Source organism: Agelaius tricolor, unplaced genomic scaffold (assembly GCF_023055355.1).
Source record: "Agelaius tricolor isolate 1412-34295 unplaced genomic scaffold, bAgeTri1.0.p SCAF_4, whole genome shotgun sequence".
NCBI lineage: Eukaryota > Metazoa > Chordata > Aves > Passeriformes > Icteridae > Agelaius > Agelaius tricolor.
Window position 1 is genome coordinate 31,669,781 of NW_027269264.1, and position 19,154 is coordinate 31,688,934.

Below are 19,154 nucleotides of genomic sequence, written 5' to 3' on the forward strand. Positions count from 1 at the left end.
TCCTGAAAGAAAAATAAAAAAAAATATTTTATTGCTTTATCACTTCAATTGTAAATAAGTAATGAATTATGCTTTTATTTTAAGGTACCAGTCTTCTACTTCAATTTTATTATTCTTTAACACGTATCGCATATCTTCTCTCCATCTCAGAAGATACTTTTATGATATTTGAATTTTACGCTGAGGAAGGACCAAAGTGGACTTCTCTACAGGAGATACTCCTGCACTCTCATTGCTATTATAAAAATATTTTTGTGGAACTTGTAACACAAGGCCACATCTCTTTATTAGGAAAACACCAACACCACATTCTTCAAAATTACTGGAATTTTATTTGCCTCAGGCTTATGACTTGCAACCAAAGACATTGTGCAAAGAAAGCAAAGATTAAGTACACTTTAGGGAAAAGGTGATAATCCACATTGGTAACATAGAAGATCAGTCTGATGAAAGAAGCCATACGTTACACTATATAGATTGCAATATTCAATAGCATTTTTAAACCAACTTCTTTAATAGAGAAAAAAAAGTTAAGCAAAGTTTACAGTAGACATAAATTTGATACAATTCAAAAAGGCTTTTTCTGAAGATCATCAAGCATAAAGTGGAAAATTGTATATGGGGTAAGGTGTATGAAAGCTAACTACTGAACATTTATAAGCTATTAAACAAAGTCGCATATATGTACCATAGTGTAAAAAACCAATACAGGACAAATAAAAAATTTGAAAACGGCCTGATGAAAAATAAAATAACCAGTGGCTTTTAATGAGTTCTCCTGGTTATCAATGCTACAAAAGACTTTTTTTTGTTGCCTTTCTGATGCCACTGAAAAAAACCTTATCAAATGATAAAACCAGGCACAATCAAACCATTACCAAGTCAAAACCAACCCATAGAAATATACTATCAACCCACATTTTCCCTCAAAAGGTTTCTTTGTTGTTTTTTGAGGCCCATTTGGTCACAATATGTTACATTTTTTTGCCTTTTTTACACCATGATATCATATGTTTGTCTGGCACTATCCTAAAGCTAATTTATAGAGAATGAGAATATAGAAACAACCCAATGTCTATTTGACAAAAAGAATTCACTGGGTGTAAAATAGGAGAAAAGAGAAGAGAAGGGGAAGGGGTCAGTTCTGCCAAGAAAATAAACCCTATGGATCACTCATCATCACTTCCGCTTGCTTCCGACTGGTCCTAGAGGTAAGAGACACAAGACAAGTCAGAAATTCTTTCCAGCTATTCTGTGGAATTTGTTAAAGAAGGAAAAATAAAAGGAAGTATGAGGAAGAAATACGACAATTAAAGTGACAAATCAAGATAGTCTGAAGAAAGGTACTGTGTTATCTAGTATTTCTCTTTCATGAAATTTCATCTAATTGCTGTAGACTTCTTTAGAGACGGAAGACAGAGAGTCAGGAAACACCAGCTCTTTCTTTCTATCCAGACATTTAAATACAACCGGGAAGACATCTATTTTCATTTGTTGCAATAATAGGAAGCACCCACTAAAACAAAGGTAAAAAATAATCAAGCTGTAAGTTTTTAATCTGTGGACAAAAGCAAACAGACCATGAGTCTTAAAGGTTCAATGAATGTAGGAACAGCTCGAAGAAATAAGATCCAAACTTCTTAGACTTCTTGTCTTCCAGCACTGGGATCAGATCTCATAAACACACTCAGGTACAGTTAACAACCCCGCCCAATTCTCTCAGGACGATCACTACAAGTTAAATATGTGCTTAAGCATGAATAGTTGAGAATTCTGACAGCAAGCAGGACAGGGCAGAGACGCAATCACTGCAACCACTTCCACAGTCTCACTGAACAAAACTTACATTTTCATCTTGATCCTCATCACTATCATCATCACTCACGACAGGCTTGGCTTTTGCTCTGCTTTGCCTCTTCTTGCCTTTTCCTTTCTCCCGACTTTTTTCATCCTTCTTATTCAACTTGATTTTGACTTTCACTGATTTTGCTGCAAAATGTTCAACAGCGTACATTATTGTAACAGTCACTTATCAATTTTAAATGCTGTCTCTTGTTCACAGAAATTCACCTCTAGTAGGAGCCTGAAAAGGCATTCCCCTCTGACTTTACATGGACTGTGGAACAAAAAGCAAGAGGTATTTGCTTTTATTTCTCTTGTTTTTAATAGTTATAACACTAATATATTAAACTATAAAGACTAACATGTAGCTGACCACATCCATTTTCTTTTGATTCTCAGAATGTATGGTATACACACGGTCCTTTGAAAAGATATACATTTAAAAGTATTTTCTTCCTTACCATAGAAATATTTAGCCTTTGTATAAACAGACTTTTTTTTGGTATTTTAAAGTACAGAAATTCTGTGTGGAGGTTACTGGTGAATTTTGAGTTAACACATTTCTAAAGCAAATGTTATTCTGATTCCAGAATATCCACTCATTTCCAAATGATCTACTGAAGCTCCATGCTTAGCACACGTGTGTGATACACTTGGAAGGGTAACTCAGGGCCAAGCACTACAGCTTCTGTAACCAGAGAAAAGGGGTAGCTGGAATTTGGATAGATGTACTGGATGGCACAAAGTGCAATGAAGGAATCCATCCTTCTCCACTTCATCATGTTTCCAAATCTACAGTGACTTAATGAGCGTTCTGAAACAATCAGAGTTTCACTTATTCCTTGTCACACTGAAGAGTGTTTTCAACATCATCTGGTTCTTAACCATATGATGAACTTTGTATGTCACATCATGCTTGAAGGTTGACCACTTGCCGATAAAGACCGTCTCCAGCCTTTCCAGGCACTTCCATTTACAAACAGCCTGAACGGGCTCCAAAGGGCTTATAAACAATTATGGTTGCCCACAAAGCACCTCTACAAATTGTTTCTTGCTTAGGAGTAGTTTAAATAGAAGTAAGGCAGAACACCCAGTTGAAAGACCAAAACAATGTTACACCTAAACAACCGTAGTAAGAAACTACTTCTACCAATAGAAAATAGAACCTTATAATCAGTCTCCATGCAAAAGCAGCAAAACCTGCTCTTCCATCCCCTGATATATTTCCTTGGCAGTATCTAGCTGGGGACTCACATTCTGATTCCGATTCTTCTTCCTCATCTTCTTCTTCATCATCATTGCTTTCATCCTCACTTTCCTCTTCTTTGGCTATCTTCTGTCGTGCACTTTTGAACACAGACTGAAGAACAATGGAATCCTCATAGATCTACAGTACAGGTACAAACCTCTGTCAGAACTATGAAGTCAATGCTGTGAATCAGAAATTCACAGCATAGACCTAAATTTCCAGTGCAAGACTACAGAGTAGATGGCCTTTTCAAATATCAAGCAATAATGTCTGTTGCACGAATTGTATAAGAAATGCCAGCATTCACTCTTCATGCTCTAAATGAAGAAATTTGTCAGTGGTGAGCTGCAAAGAAACAACTCTTAAAAGGTATTACATCTAAAACGTCTAGTTAATGTTTTTCTTATTATTTCTACTACCATAGGAACTATTGTGCATTTTCATCAGATCATAACACCCTTGAAAACTTGCCAAAGGAACAGACTTCAGCAGTAAGCAGCATAATTAAAACACGAGTCATCATCTGACAATATAGTTAATAATGACAAATGGCTAACCCTCATTCAATTATCTTTAGTTTTTTTCTGAAATTCAAAGAGGCTACAAGGAAAATAATAGGAAAATAATTTATCCCAAGCAGCTCATCCCTTCCTTCCTCTCAGATTTAAAAAGACTGAAAAAAAAAATGAGGCTTCCTCTGAACTGAACATGTGCTCTCAAACATTCTCTAGGATCCAGAGTATCTGGATACATTGGGTACATTGGATTTTCTCTTTAACCTCCAGCAGGAGGGGACTCTCAAAAGTGACTGCTTTTGGCTTGTAACACATTTCTTAGATTTAACAAAGTAAAAATCTTGCTGTGTTGCTGAGTATAAGATTCTTTGTCATCACCTGAACAAATGACCTTGTGTGGCTTTTTTGGTAAAATGTTAGAAGACAAGCACTGCACAATTCAGCTTAAAAAGATTAAGAATCATTCCTAGAAGAGTGTAGAGTCACAAACTGCATTTGATTTTATCATCATCATCATCATCTACCTTGGTTGTCTGTCATTCTACTCCTATGGCTGAATGACACACTTCCTTGTATAAAGCGACACGAGGTATTTGTGACAAAAATAATGGAAGGATTTTTGGCTGCCATTATGCCGTCTGTATCCTAAATGTGATACAAGTGCTCTAATACTTGGTGGGTTCAACAAGCTGAATTAGAAAAAAGTTTGTTCAGAATACTTAACATGAAATACCAATTCCTACTTTTTTCACTTGACCACTAAGTGTTTTTTTTGAAAAACTGCCTTTCACTGTGGATTGCTCCCCATTCTCTGAGTTCCTCTGTGCTTTTTGAGATGTTTGACTGCTCTTAATCATGGTAAAATTTTTATATATCTATTATCTATAAAAAATAATCCTGAATGTTTTGAGAAGGCTGCTCTCCTATCTTATGACATTAGTGAGCTATGAGACTCCAGAACCTCCTTCCTTAAAGTCAAATGATAATTGACTTTTTCTTATACCTACTTCTTTTCAAATCAGCTATTGATAGAACCTACCAAGTTCCTCTTGAGAACTATTTATTTTTCATATACATAAACCTAGTGTATTAATTGTTCTTAAGAATGGCTCTTTCAACTAACCTTCTGCTCTTACTCACAAAAACACTTTTCTAAGAGGAAAAGAATTAAAGACCTGTACAACATTTTATTTTTTTAATGTTTGCCACTATATATTTAGGGCATCAATGTGACCCAGACTTTCAAACAGTTTTCTAATGAAATACAGAGGTTTCAAAAATTATTTTAACCTTCTTTATGTGGAATTACTTGCAATATTCCTATCTATTTTGATACACAAAAACCCCACTGTGGCTGCCTCACAAATAGCTGTGGAAATAGAAATTTTATTATTTTGACAGAAACCCAATTCCAACAGGTTTCAAACAATCAAGCAACAATGACAGTAGAACTTCCTTCAAAAAGGGAGGAGCAACAACAAAAGAACTTCACAACAAATTACAGAATTCATGAGAAATCTTCTGTTTGAAGAGACATACAAACATCTTTAACCCTGTATGCATCTGTGTGTCATTTGACTACTATAACTTGAAAAGCTTTTTAAAACACTGAGGTTTTTTTGTCCTCATTGAGGACAAAAGCCTAAACACATAAAGTCATTCTATCCATGAAAACCCTGAATATGGTTCCATCTCAGATGAAACTGCTTTACACCAAGGAAAAGCAGCAGGCACCACACTAAGAGAACACTTGAAGTTCACTGAGTGCTTAAACAACTACCTGAATTAGCCCTTTTGTTTTGAGTGCACACACAAATAATCTAATTTACTGAAGTGAATTGTAATGTCGGAGCAAATGTAGACCAGAACTACGACAAAGAACACAAGGTATCATGGAAGCCAGGAAAACTGGAGGACTACTGCAGAAGTGTCCTGCAACTCAGGGGAAATCAAAATGAATGCTCTGAGAACTTTACATGAAAAAAAAAAGAAAAAAAACCCCTTAGATACACATTATTTGGCCCTCATGATATAAAAAGTAATATTAATGTTGGTTCATTGGAAGAGAAAATAATACTATAACACTGATACATGTTAAGTTATTTCCAAACAGAGTAGCAATATCTACCAACACTTCTATCCACTCAGTATTACTCCTCTCAATTCTACCATTTCTGCCTAACAAGACACCAGTTTTCTGTAAGCAGGTTGAGTCATTCTGATGTGGATAATTTCATTATTTTCCCCATTTCACTACTGGGTTTTTTTTACCTCTTTTTATCTCCTCTACTGACCTTTACCATTTTCTGAAGTCTCATTTATACTTTTTGTTACTAACTTTCCTTCACTTTTTTCCTCTCTCTTGTTATAATTAGATACTTAGAGCCATTTTACTGCTATATGAAAAAGCAGTAAACTGAAAATCTACATCTGAACATGTAGCAAAGTTTTGTCCCAAGAATTCTACCATAATTAATTTACTTTAAAAAATATTTTCAGCTGATTTGTAGTTGCTTCCATGTAACTGAAGACAGTAAAAAAAAATCCTATGTACATATTAGAGAAATAATTTTTTCTGTCTCTTGATCAAAATAAATCACTAAATGATGAACTGACTCCAACAATTCTTCATAATGAATTCCCCACTAATTTTTAATTCTCAAAATCTTATGTAAACTCCCCAATTTAGTTAAATGTTATCATTAATGTTTAGAAATTTTAAGAAAACATTAATTATTGGCAACATCATCATTCAGCTTAATTTTATTTAGCCTTCAAATAAGATCTTTCTTTATCTCTTTCATGTTAGGGAAGCTGTCTTCAGGGTCTCTGGTCAACTGAATATTGTGTTTGCATCACACTTTTGTATCTCATCTTTAAAAAAAATCATCCAAGACTGTGTTTCACTGTATTGTGAGACGACTTTCTTATCTATCTTATATTTCATATCTGCCATCCAAATTTCAGAATCCTTCCTTTTGCATCAGCACACTGCTCCGAATTTTGAGCCCATTTGTGTGTGCTAAACATCTGTTAGAGAAGAGTTTGCCTTCTAAACCTGAGACTCATCTTTCAATAATAAAAGAAATTTAAAAAAGAGATGCTTCAGAGGCTACATAGATCTTTACTGATGGACAATCCTGAATTTTTATGTTCCATTAGCAGAACTGAAGAGCCCTCTATGATGTATTTCCTCAACATCCTGTCCTAGAGCTGTACTGTTACATCTACTACTTCTGTGATCCACTGTGGAAAACCTAAACTGATGTATCACTCCACACACTGCTTTTCACCACAGATTCAAACAGTCTTACTGCAGCTTTAAGGTACACACAGATCTCAGAATTAGTGCTAAAAACAAATTTTCTGAAAATACACACTGCAGCAGTGTCCAGTGAATTCTGGATTCTAAAAATGTGGACATTTTTCTCTACTCAAAGTAAGAAATGAAACAGAGAGTTTATATACAAAAATAGTAATCAACAAGCACTAAAAATGTTAGATAGGGAAAACCCGTATGTTTAACAGAAATTAACTCATTCAGACCTGAGATCCCTCCAAGTTGAATGTCTGTGCATTGTGACACAGCAACATGACATCTTTTTCCAAATCCCCAAGACTCCGATATTTATGGTTGCGAATTCTTTCCTGTTGCATTTGTTGAGGAAATGAAGACAAGTATTGACAGGCAGTGAAGAAAGAAGAACAGCAGAGAGGAAAATGAATTAATATTTGATTCAACACACTAAAAGCTTTCTCTTAAAAAATTTTACCTAAGCATCAAGATAAGTATCTCTTTAAAACATAGAATGTCTTCAACCATGCTGTTAGCATATTATTCAAGAAATGCATCAACATAAAAGAGCAAAAATTAAGCAATTTCTTTGTGAACTGTAAGGGTTAAAATCAAGAGAAATGGAGCTCTTTTGGTAAAAGAATTCTAGTTTTGTCTTTCTAGGAAAGAAACCCAGTAACTTTAACACAAGTGAAAGATATAGAATTATGACATCACCCAAGCTGTAACATGCTGCCTAGACCCCATCTACCAAACTCTGTTTGGATCTGACCGGGCTCTTCCAAGGCATGAGGCTAGGGTCTAGAAGGGAAGCCCTATGAGGAGCCAGCTGAGATCATTTGGTCTGTTCAGCCTGGAGAAGAGGGGACTTATGGGAGACCTGATTGTGGTCTACAACTTCCTTATGAGGGGAAGTGCAGGGGCAGGCACTGAACTCTTCTCTGTATTGACCAATGATAAGACCTGAGGGAATGGCCTGTAGTTGTGCTAAGGAAGGTTTAGGCTGGATATCAGGAAAAGGTTCTTCACCCAGAGGGTGGCTGGGCACTGGTAGAGGCTCCCCAGGGAAGCAGCCACAGCACCAAGCCTGACAGAGTTCAAGAAGCTTTTGGACAATGCTCTCAGGCACATAGTGTGATTCCTGGGGATGGTCCTGGGTAGGGCCAGGAGTTGGACGTGAAGATATGTTTCCACCCCTTCTAATTCAGGATTTTTATGGTTCTATGATTTTGAACGTAAGTATAGGTATATTCCCCTAGAACTATGAAATCCTTGTCAACAGTGTGTTTTTTACCATATCTGTTGACAGATTCACAATTAGGTCTTTGCAAAAAAAGGCACTGAGATGTCATCCCTGTCACATTACTATAGTTGGATATGGCCTTGAAATTACAGTGATACACTGCAATATACACCAAACAAAATTACTAACAAATTGTGTGACAATGTTTAAAGTCTAACCCACCAATACAGATGGCATGAAATATTAATATTGTTATTTTAAAAACAATGTTATGGTCACACTTCTGTAAAACAAAAAGAAATGGAGGAACCTGCACTTCCAAAATTCCTCCATTCCTTACCTTTATCTTTTTGAAGTCCACTGGTTTCCTAATCAATTCATAATACTCTGGTAGTTCTTTCCTAGATGGGAGCTGAATGAAGACTTCACTTAGCTGCCGTCCTGAACTGTTAAGAAAAATAAAGCCATACGGAAAAGAATTATTACAACTTTCTCACAAAACACACACACACGCTATCTAATAGTGAGAAAAAAAAATAAAATAATGGAATAAAATCATGGTTTTTCTTTCAAAGAATTATAAACTGAACCCTGATTTTTAAATTTGGTACAGATCATTAACTTACAATTTGAAATTTGAAACTGTTGTCCTAACATATCACTAAGATGTCATTGACGTCTATCATCACTAGAGATGAATATGTAGAAGAGGCCTTATGAAAGAAAACTTAGGATTTGCATCTAAATTCCACAGTCTTTTGCTGAGTACACTCTTATTGTTTCCTTGTTCAGTAATTTTTAGCAATTCTCCCTTCTGTCTTTAAGACAAACTCTTTAAGTTTGTCTTCTTCTTGATCACTATACAGTTAGTCTTGTAATTAATTCTTCATTATAGCAAACCATACTGATTTCCATTATACTATATGCTGATTGCTATTACACTAACTCAATGTTACAACCAAAAAAACGAGTAACTTCTATTAATGACTGTTGGGTTTCTGGGAAGATCATTCCAACTATATTGAAAATCGCTACTGTCATTTGTACTTCTTCATTCATTTGAAATAAAGCGACAGATTTTCTACATAACTTTTATACTATCGGAACATTGCCTATAACTTAGATGTGTCTGGTCACCCTCTTTTAATAGCTATTATAACACTTTTGTATTGAGGATCTTTTTTTTTAATCTTCTCATTTGTCATTTTCCAAATAATACATGACTACAAGTCACCTTGAAAGAAAATGTGCTGATGACACTTATGGGTTTAGTTGGTTTTGTGCTGTTTTTGGTTGGGTTTTTTCCCCCATGTACATGCAACTTTCATAGAGTAGCAGAAAAAAGCAGTCCTCTGAAGAGCTATACACAGCATCCACAAGCATTTCCCAGTTCACATTCACATGCTTCCTTCTCTCCCAGCTACTCCAGAAAGGCCCTGCTTTCTCAGCTGAATTTTCGGATAGTATCTCAGGAACATCAAATTCCACAGGAGTTGGGCAAGAAGGCTACCAAGTACTGGTTTTCCCCTGGGCTTTCTCTTGCACCACCCTTCAGAGTGGTTTAGGATCTTATCAGATATTAAACTAAAACTGAACTGAAGGTTAACTGAAGCAATTCTGCAATGGAAAGTAAGGATGATAAAAAGCATAAAGCTGGCAACAGCTCTCCCCTTTATGGAAGTAATGAATGCTTACTATACAGAATGCATTTCTTAATGCCTGAGGTAACATCAGAATTTGAGAAGGTACTATTTTTCTTATATACCTGATAGATTAATTAATAAGAAGGAAAAACAGATTTTCCTTGTTTCTTATCTGGTGTTCACCTAATCCACAATTTTTTATTCTTCTCAGTTTGGTCCTGAGACAATGCTGCTCCTTCCATCACAGATGACAATAATGTAAATACTCTAATTGCAGACTGCTAATCAGCATTGTTCTACAGAAATTTTGACACCAACAGGCAGCTAGACTATTTTTTTGTTCAACAGAGACCTAGAAACCAAAAGCCTCTGTCTCATCCTGTACAGTTGCATCAGACTCTCAGCAGCGACAGCAGCAGCGACAGCAGCAGCGACAGCAGCAGCGGCAGCAGCAGCGGCCCTTGCCTGCTCAGCAGTAGCTGCCAAGCTGCCTCCTGGGTCTCAGCAAGGTTCTGGCACACACCTGAGTGTGCTCCTGGGTGTGGTTGCTGCAGGTGAGACAAGGCAGTGGGCATATGGTACAATGCCTATTCCAGGAGAGGACAGTGAAGTCTAGGTATTCCTCCCATAACTTATAGCCATTGGGACAGATACCCACAGAGACCACTGGTGGCTCAGCAGCAGCTACTAGCAACTTCACCCAACAGATCTAATTTATTTGGGAAGAACCGTGTTACTGAAATAGACAAAAGCATACAATGGCCAGGTAACTATCACGGCCAAGTCTTACTTATTTCTCTCCTGCCAGGAAATAACTGTGAAATTTTGGCCACTGCACCTGCCATCTCCTTTGATATGGACTCACACATTCATTACTTTTTACTTCCCTGTCCAAATGTTTATAGAATGTATTTAAAGGCATCAGCCTTGTTCTTGACCTGTGTGTCTGTGTCATGCTACATGACAGAATCTGTCTTCATCACAGACTGCCCTCACAGTGAAACTGGGAGCAATACAAGGAAAAGCAATGCATTACATATACATTCTACACAACTGACTGAATTAATGTGTGTTTCTATTCATTCGAAATTTGAGGACTGCATTTTTTTTTAATTTTTTTTTTTTTTTTTTTTGTTCACAGAGGGAAGTGTTGAGCAGTAACAACTGCAACTGAGATCAGTGGAATTTCTTCTGAACATATACAACACAATGAAAACCAGCAATTGGATCTCTGGTGCCCAAACAGTATCTTAAAATTTAAGTTTCTATTCCCTGTTTATAAAATGAACATAAAATACTCTGAAAGAAGTACCGTATCTGCAAAACATTCAGACTCCTTAGGAGCATTATACAGAAGCCTAGGGAGAATTCAGCTATTCCTAAGTGATCAGTGCCCACCTTATACATGCAAGGCACTGATTGTGAGGAAAGCAAAACAAAACAAAGCAGTATCCTCTTGCACCATTACACAGCACACTGTAATTTACCTGCCTGCACTGGGGTACACTATGAGTGTGGATTAGCTATATAGAAGGACTATCACTGCTGTGTTTTATTTCAGCTGCCTTAACAGAAATTCCTATTTGAGTAAAATTACTGAACCACTGATGCTGGCTTTCTTCAACTGTGCTTCAGAGTCTAATACTGAACAGAATTACTTCAGTAAAAATGAAACAGCCACTAATAAACTAATTCTGATCAAATTTTAAAACATGTTTAGCCTATTTGTCCTACTGAAGTAGTTTCTGATGATTATAGCTTTTAATCTCATGGCTGTATTCTTTTCTCTTTTTACATCCACATTCTCTTACACACCCACCCTCATATGGTATTTTATATTAAAAATACAACTCATAAATTATTAAACAACAATATTCTATTTTCCAAGTGCAAACCCAGCCAACTATGATTTGTTCACACATTCTATTAAGCTAAGAATGCCATAGAAAACCCTCAAGCTTTATTTATAATTAATTAATAATAACTAATAATTAATTAGTGAAAATCACTTATGGCCATGAAAGAAAAAGCATTAAGGGCATGACAGAAAACTACAGCCTGATTTTTGTTTAATCAGATCAATAACAGCTTATTTTGTTCCATCATTTTTATAGAACCTACTCTCACAAAGAAATACTATCTTGGACACCCATTGTATACGTGCATCCATACTATAAACAAATGGGATCTTTTCTAACAGTCTCAAATTGCTGTGTTGTGGATACAGTAGGCGAAAATCAGTAATTATTAATGCAACTCTGATTTTAATCCTTTTGCTCACTTATGTAATTAGAAAATAATAACCACAACAACTACCACATAAAAATCATGTGCAGTAAAAAAAAAACAAAAAACACTTATGGTTGCCTAGCAACTAGCAGGCTACGTGCTGAAAAGAAGAAGGACCAGAATAAATTAAAAGACCTGACTGTGAAAGAACTGTGACAGTTCATTGCTACTGCATCAGCTCAAAATGCTAGTCCCATGTGTGGTCACATTAAAAACACTTGCATACTGCACAAGTTAAAACAGCATTAAGAAATACTGCTTATTTAGAAAATGTTTTTTGCCTAGAAAAATATTTGTGTGCAATGTTTTCAATTGTTTCTCATTTCTGTCAAATCGCTTACAAGATGCATACAAGCATATAATTCCATCCTTTTAGTCAGTATCGTCTTTGGTGAAATGAAATGCAGGAATCCATTTGTATGAGGCTCCTTTTTATTATTTGCTTTTCCTGGCAGTATTTGGCCAGAAAAAAGCTGCCACAGGCCTGTTAGAAGTATACTACTATCAACACTCTTTCTCCTTTGGCATTAAAAGGAGAGATAACCATAAAGCTGAAACTGCAATATGTTCTTGTATTTCTGGTAAATTTCAAACTTTTAAGAGATAATGAAATTCAATTTCAATTCAATTTCTTCAATTTCAAGAATGAAAAGTCCTGCATGCTTGCCCAAGTCAGAGCGCTCACAAACAGAACCAAGGCTTGAAAACTACAACTTTAAAATCAAATGCAACTCACAAAGATGCTATTTAAAAGAAAAGTGTGGGGGAGGAGAATTACAAGAGTTGACATAGTGACTTCCAACAGTAACCCAGCTATGTAGGGACATGATTAATATTCATTAGTGTTTAAGGTCCTTTTTTGGAACTGACTACAGCAATACATGGTAAACCTGTCCTCACCATTGAAATGGAAGTGGGTAAAAATAGTTAAATATGTAATCCCTGGGTTTGACATATGGCTATGTATTCCATAACTTGAGCTTGGATGTAAGTAAAAATTATTTGTGTGTTTGAATATCCTAGAGTACCAGTTGGCATAATTATTTACTAGTTAGATCAGTAATGGCTGTGTTACTCTCCATTTTAAAACAGTTATAAACTGGCAACTTAAGAAAACAGCTGAAAAGACTATGAATAAAATCCATTTCACATACAGAGAAAATACCCTTTCCCTGAGCTGCGTCATCAAAATGCTGAGCACTACAGACAGGGATAGTCTCTTGCCAAGCAGGCAAAAGGCACAAAAACTCCACCCTTCAATTTTTTTCTATCTTTATTTGAACGTGGTCAACAGCTACGTGATACCAGGAGAAGATTTTGTGAAGTTAACTGCTACACCACGCAGGTCCTTACTTTTAATCTATGAATAGATCAGATGGCAGGTAGGGGACAAATGAAATCACTGTAAGGAACAGAGCAATCAGCATCCTGGGACTCTTGAATTCAGCTGTTGATATTAATGCAAAGTTAATGCAAACTAGTGGTAGTATCAAATTTGTACCCAGGAAACATTAAATTCTAATTCAAGGCAGAAGAAAACAGTGGGTTTGTAAGGAATTTGAAAGATTGCAAGATATTAATGACAGAATCATAGAATTACTTATGTTGGAGAAGACCTAGAATATCATCCAGTCCAATCATTAAGCCAGCACCCAGTCTACCACTAAGTGCCACATCCTCACACCTTCTCAAAACCTTGAGGATAGTGATTCTACCACTTCCCTACGCAGCTGGGTCCAATGACTGAGCACTGTTTCAATGAAACATATTTCTCCCAATATCCAGTTGAAATCTCCTCTAGGGCAACTTGAGGCCATTTCCTCTTGTTCTGTTACTTGCCACCCTGTAGAAGAGGCTGAACCTGTCTCAGATAGCAGTTGTAGAAAGAAAGCAGTAACATGTTCCCTAGGCCTCCTTTTCTCCAGGCTAAAACCCCCCTAACTTCCTCTATTGCTCCTCACAGGACTTGTGCTCCAGACTCTTCACCAGCTTTGCTGCCCTTCCCTGGACACGCTCCGTCACTTCAGTCTCCTTCTAAAAGTGATGGGCCCAAAACACAGGATTTTAGGTGTGGCCTCACTAGTGCCAATTATAGAGAGACAAGCATTTCCCTAAATCTTCCTGCCAGGATGAAGTATAATTAATTTTCTCTACTTTACTTTTATTTATTAATCACAAAAAGAAAGCTACACTTACAGCTTGTCTTCCTCTGAAATAAACCATAAGGAGGAAAACTACCACAAGAGAAAAAATATAGTTTAGGGGACTAAGTCTGCATGTGTATGATGCAGATCAGCAGCTGGGGCTCAAAATGAGGCATAAAATTTCCTTATTATGAAAGAAAAGGTATCAGCAGTAAAACCCTTCCTTCTTTCAAAAGGTTACAGCATTTTAAGTAGACATACAAACTACTTTTTGTGTACCAAACTGATTTGGTGGTGCCAGGCAATAGGATGAGAGGGAATGTGTAGATACCAATGCACAGAAAAGTTTCACCTTAACATAAGGAAGAACTGCTTTACTGTGTGGGTGACCATGCACTGAAACAGATGGCCCAGAGACTGTGGAGTTTCTCTCAGTGGAGACATTCAAGAAATGTCTGGAGCAGCCCTGTGTCATGTGCCCTGGGATGACCCTGTCTGAGCAGGGACCAGATGACCTGCTGTAGAGTCCCACCCAAAATGATCCATTCTGTGGTTCTTTGATTTTGTGCTGTGAAAACATAACATACATAACATATGATTCCATGATATTAATTTCTATGGACATTCCCAATTTTGGAGGGTAAGAAAGAAAAATTGAAAGCATAGGAACTGGAAAAACATGTGACAATAATGTTGGACTGATGCAGTGCAACTTGCTCTCTTCTAAACAGAAGTTTTACACTGCAAGGTTAGAATAAAGTACCAGGCTGTAATGGCAGTTAAATCTTAGTTTAAGAAGTAATTGCAACAAAATCTCAGATTAATATGTATTGCAAATGGAGTCTGCAAGGTGAAGCTTTACTTGGGAAAATCAGGATCAATGTGTAACTGGAATCATGTTTCCAAGTCCCTGAATCCAGGGTCTTGCTATTGTACATAATCATATAGAACTTTTTTAAATCAAGGAACAAAGGCCAAATCTATCTAGTTATTTCTGTCCCACCATTCCATATGGAAAGATTACAGAACTCTTAATTAACAACTTGTATGAATTAATAAATGCTTCCAGTCATATGACCTTGTGACCACCATCTTATATTTTTACATATTTCAACACTTCCTGTATTTATGCTTCCCTTCTTTCCCAAGTGTGGGAAAGTGAGAGCAACCATCTTCCCCTCTCAAGACTGGATATACAAACCAAGCTGTTTCCTCTTTTGAAGCTTTCCCATGCTACTTATCACTGAAGTAATTATTTACACTTTTCTTGGTGTTAACGAATCTTTCTTGAATGGAAAAGCATTCAGGTACCATATACAAGTTTTAACAGTATCACATATAATGACATACACCCATAATGAGTATTTCCATATCCACATATGCAATAGTGCCACAATAAGGCTCCTGTTTTCTTATGTCTGGACAATATTAATGGATCATAGTTGGCTTTGATCAATAATTTCTCAGGTAATTCTTCTTCTGTCAGTTCCATCTGAACTGGCACTTGAATCAGAAGAAATGTTTCTGAATTTCTTATTTTTTGGTACCATATAATGCACTCTGAGATACTGTACTTCATGCCATTTCTTTTACTCCAGACATAACTGTGTCCAGTCTGCTGTGATTAACACACCGCTATGATGTTTTACTTCTGGCCAGGACATTCCTCATTTTTAATATATATCATAAATATATTGTGATCTAGGCCAACACCAATTCTCCAAGACCTTCCTTCCAGTTTATCAGTACCTTTTTAAACAGTGCCTTCAGCTAGGTATTTTTACTTATTTTCACTCAGATTAATGAGCTTACTCATTGTATCTTTCTTTCATACTAGCTTGTAATGTTCCTATGGTACCCTAAAAATGCTTAACAAAATTGTAGAATCATAGAATGGTTTGGGTCAGAAAAGACCTTTGAAGATAAACTAGTTGAACTTCTCTGCTGTGGGTGAGCACAGACATCTTTCACTAGATCAGATGACTAGAAGTCAGAGGATTCTGACCATCTTTTCTTTCCTACTTTTGCTTCATTACAGATCTAGTCTCTATTTTAAATGAGTATAGATGAAACTTACATTAATTCAGCTTAGCCTATTATAGCAAAGCAGTGTAGAAGAATAAAAAAGGATCTGAATCTGAAAAAGGATCTGAAAACCACTACATGTTTTATGGTTTGATACTGAAAGCTGAGTAATGAGACCACAGGTGCAGTTTAAAAAGACTTCAATAGTAATTTCTATTTAATCATTTGGAGCATGTACTCCACAGTTCTTCAGACTGAGGTATCAGCTATCTGTTTCCAGTTTAACAAAGATAAATATGAAAATAAAATAAAGAAATGCCTATCAACATGAAGAAAATCTTGAAGCACATCACTCCATACTGAAATCCAACGCAAAAGAGACTGCATAAATCAAGTATGGTCAACTTGTCAAAGACCTCAACAATTCTAACACCAAAGGCACTGAAGCAGTGCAAGCTCAATATTCTCAGTGTCCTCCATCTTTGTCCTTTTTCTCCTTTTTAAACTACTTTCCTTATTATATGGGACACATCCTAGACACTGTAATTTCAGGAAATGAATGCTGGCTGTCAGTCAAATCAAATCTCACCGCAGTTTTTTCTCCTTCAGTGTGTCTCTAGCTCTCTAGAAATACCCAAAGAAAATCAGCTTTTACTTGTAAATTGCTCTCAAAGAACTATTAAACTTATTGCCAATGGAATGTTTCATTAAAATCAACATCACATTGGGATTCACAATGGGAATAAAAGGATATTGGAGGATTGCTAAACTGTACTGCATGAAAGAGAAAAATATAAATTAAATGGTTGAAATTGCACTGAGGACATGGAGGAAGAGCAAATTGACCTCAATACTGACTTCCACTTTCTGGCATCGAGTTCTTTATCTGAGGTTTACAGGTACTGGGATAATGACCTCTGCATTCCTTTTTTGAGAATCATATGTTGCACTTATTCACACTAAAAATTTACCTAAAATACTGCTAATATGTCTGTTTAAACTAGTTTTGATCTTCACATTTAAGTTTGACCATGCATTTACTAATTACTAGTGCTCATTGTTTGTATTACCAAAATCTTTAGCTTTCCTTGACATAGACAATTTTTTTGGATGTTTTTTAAGTAAGGGAGGAAAGGGTGGTATTTATCCCCAGACATTTACGACTAAAGTCAAGTTCTAGACAGTTACGAAAGCACTTGAAGAATCCTTCCCTGCATCAACATTAGACAGTGTCACCACAGAAAAGCAGCCAACTAGAATCTCAGATTTTTGTGAGCACCATGGATTTTACCTTTTTTTTTTTAAAAAGGCTTTAATAAGAACAGAAATGTGGTTCTGTATTTAAAAGCAACTCTTCTCAAAAGCAATGGAAAACATGAGATAAAGCATGGAGAGACTTAATAGCTTAGTAATGTATTCTTTTCACTTTTTTTCGTGCTGGACTTTAATCTGCACAAAACTTACTGAAGATTGTAGAATTGGCTTTTACAAAGTAACTCAGCCTTAAGTCAGTAAGATTTTGGATGGGTATCACCTGATCACCTTTTGGGACACAATCAGTTCTACATAGTTCAGATGAGCCCTCTGGACTTATCTTAAAGAAAAGATGAGCACCTTTTAGCACTGATTTAAGCTAAAGACAAAGATGATTTCAAACATTCAAATACTAAATACATGAAACCCATTTTTTTCCCCAGATGAAACTCATGGCCTACTTTTCTTCCAATTAACCTGTCCCTCTATACTTGCCCCAATTGCCTTCACACTCACAAAAGCCCAGAGCTGAACAAACACTGAACCCCCAACAAAATTGAAGGGTTCCAATTCCTAAAACTCACTTAATTCTACAGCTGCAAATCCTGAAAATATTAATTGAACTTTAGAGCAAGTTAACCCCAAATATTTTAAGATATTTAAAGTTCTCTGATGCCTAAATTTGTAATATTATTTTTTCATACTATTAGATGGTTTGATGTTCTCTCACAAAAAAATCAGAATGCAGAAACTTGGAACTCCTCCTTATAACTTACAGCACTGAAGAGCTCAGTTTAAGACGTATTTTTAATTCCTTACAGAATAGAGGTCCATACACTTTTTCAATTGGAAGTAATTTTGTCTTGCATAAATGTGGGCTCCAGAGAGAGGAAACAGTATGCCTTATCACTATACAATAGCTCAGCTGTTAACTTTTTTTGACTTAAATCAGATAGGAACTTCCTGGGGGCACAAACATCAGGTAAAAATCTTTAACCTCCCCAGAAGCCATCAGTTACTATCAGTAGCTATCCCCTACTGAAGGCTAGTGGAAGCAACTTTACTTGCTCTTTCAAAAGTGAGTAGTAGATATCCTGATCAGAAGTGCTTGGTGTTTCAAAAGAAGGCTCAAGGCCAAGGATCCAAAATTCAGAGATGCCTCCTTCCAGTCCTAACTGGAATACCTAAACTTAAACACTTCTCCCTTCTCAGCTATTCTGTTAACTGAGAGTCATTCAGCAAGCTAAATACACTGAGATTGTAGTCAGGTTCTTGCTCATCATGTTTGTTGATATGAATGCTGTTGCAATACAAGATATTTTTTGATGTACTCTATAAAGAGCCCACAGACCACAGAATGGTTCATTTTTAACAGTTATGTCCAAAAAAACTCAGACATCACATCAGTGTGTGCTTCACCAAGTACCACCCAAACTACCCTTGAGCTAGAACAGATGCAGACCTAGAACAGCAGCTGCAAAAAAGGGCAGAGTGAAGTTGCCATTTAAAGTAAGCAACTGAAAGTTGTTTACAGGCAAAAAATACATTGCTACATCTAGATGCAGGTCACCTAATGCAAATATTTCTTGATTTTCTCTCAATGCATTTAGTATTAACTTAGTTTATAAGAGGTGCTATATGATCTACGTAATTCA

The 19,154-nt window shown here is 36.3% G+C and overlaps 1 protein-coding gene across 8 annotated transcripts in view; it reads right to left on the bottom strand.

Annotated features, from left to right (window-relative positions):
* Positions 1 to 309: 309 nt before the first annotated feature.
* Positions 310 to 19,154, bottom strand: part of SMARCA2 (SWI/SNF related BAF chromatin remodeling complex subunit ATPase 2) — a 119,056-nt gene continuing 100,211 nt past the window's right edge. For 7 of the 8 annotated variants that reach the window (XM_071425133.1, XM_071425127.1, XM_071425129.1 and 4 more), the window contains 5 exons: positions 8,485 to 8,590; positions 7,153 to 7,254; positions 3,097 to 3,229; positions 1,847 to 1,989; positions 310 to 1,205 (listed from right to left, as the gene is read on the bottom strand). In XM_071425133.1, the coding sequence (XP_071281234.1) occupies positions 1,170 to 1,205; positions 1,847 to 1,989; positions 3,097 to 3,229; positions 7,153 to 7,254; positions 8,485 to 8,590 (520 nt within the window). In that variant the 3' untranslated portion in view covers positions 310 to 1,169. Of the gene's footprint in view, positions 1,990 to 3,096; positions 3,230 to 7,152; positions 7,255 to 8,484; positions 8,591 to 19,154 lie in introns of all 8 variants that reach the window. The other variant, XM_071425132.1, reaches the window with a different exon arrangement.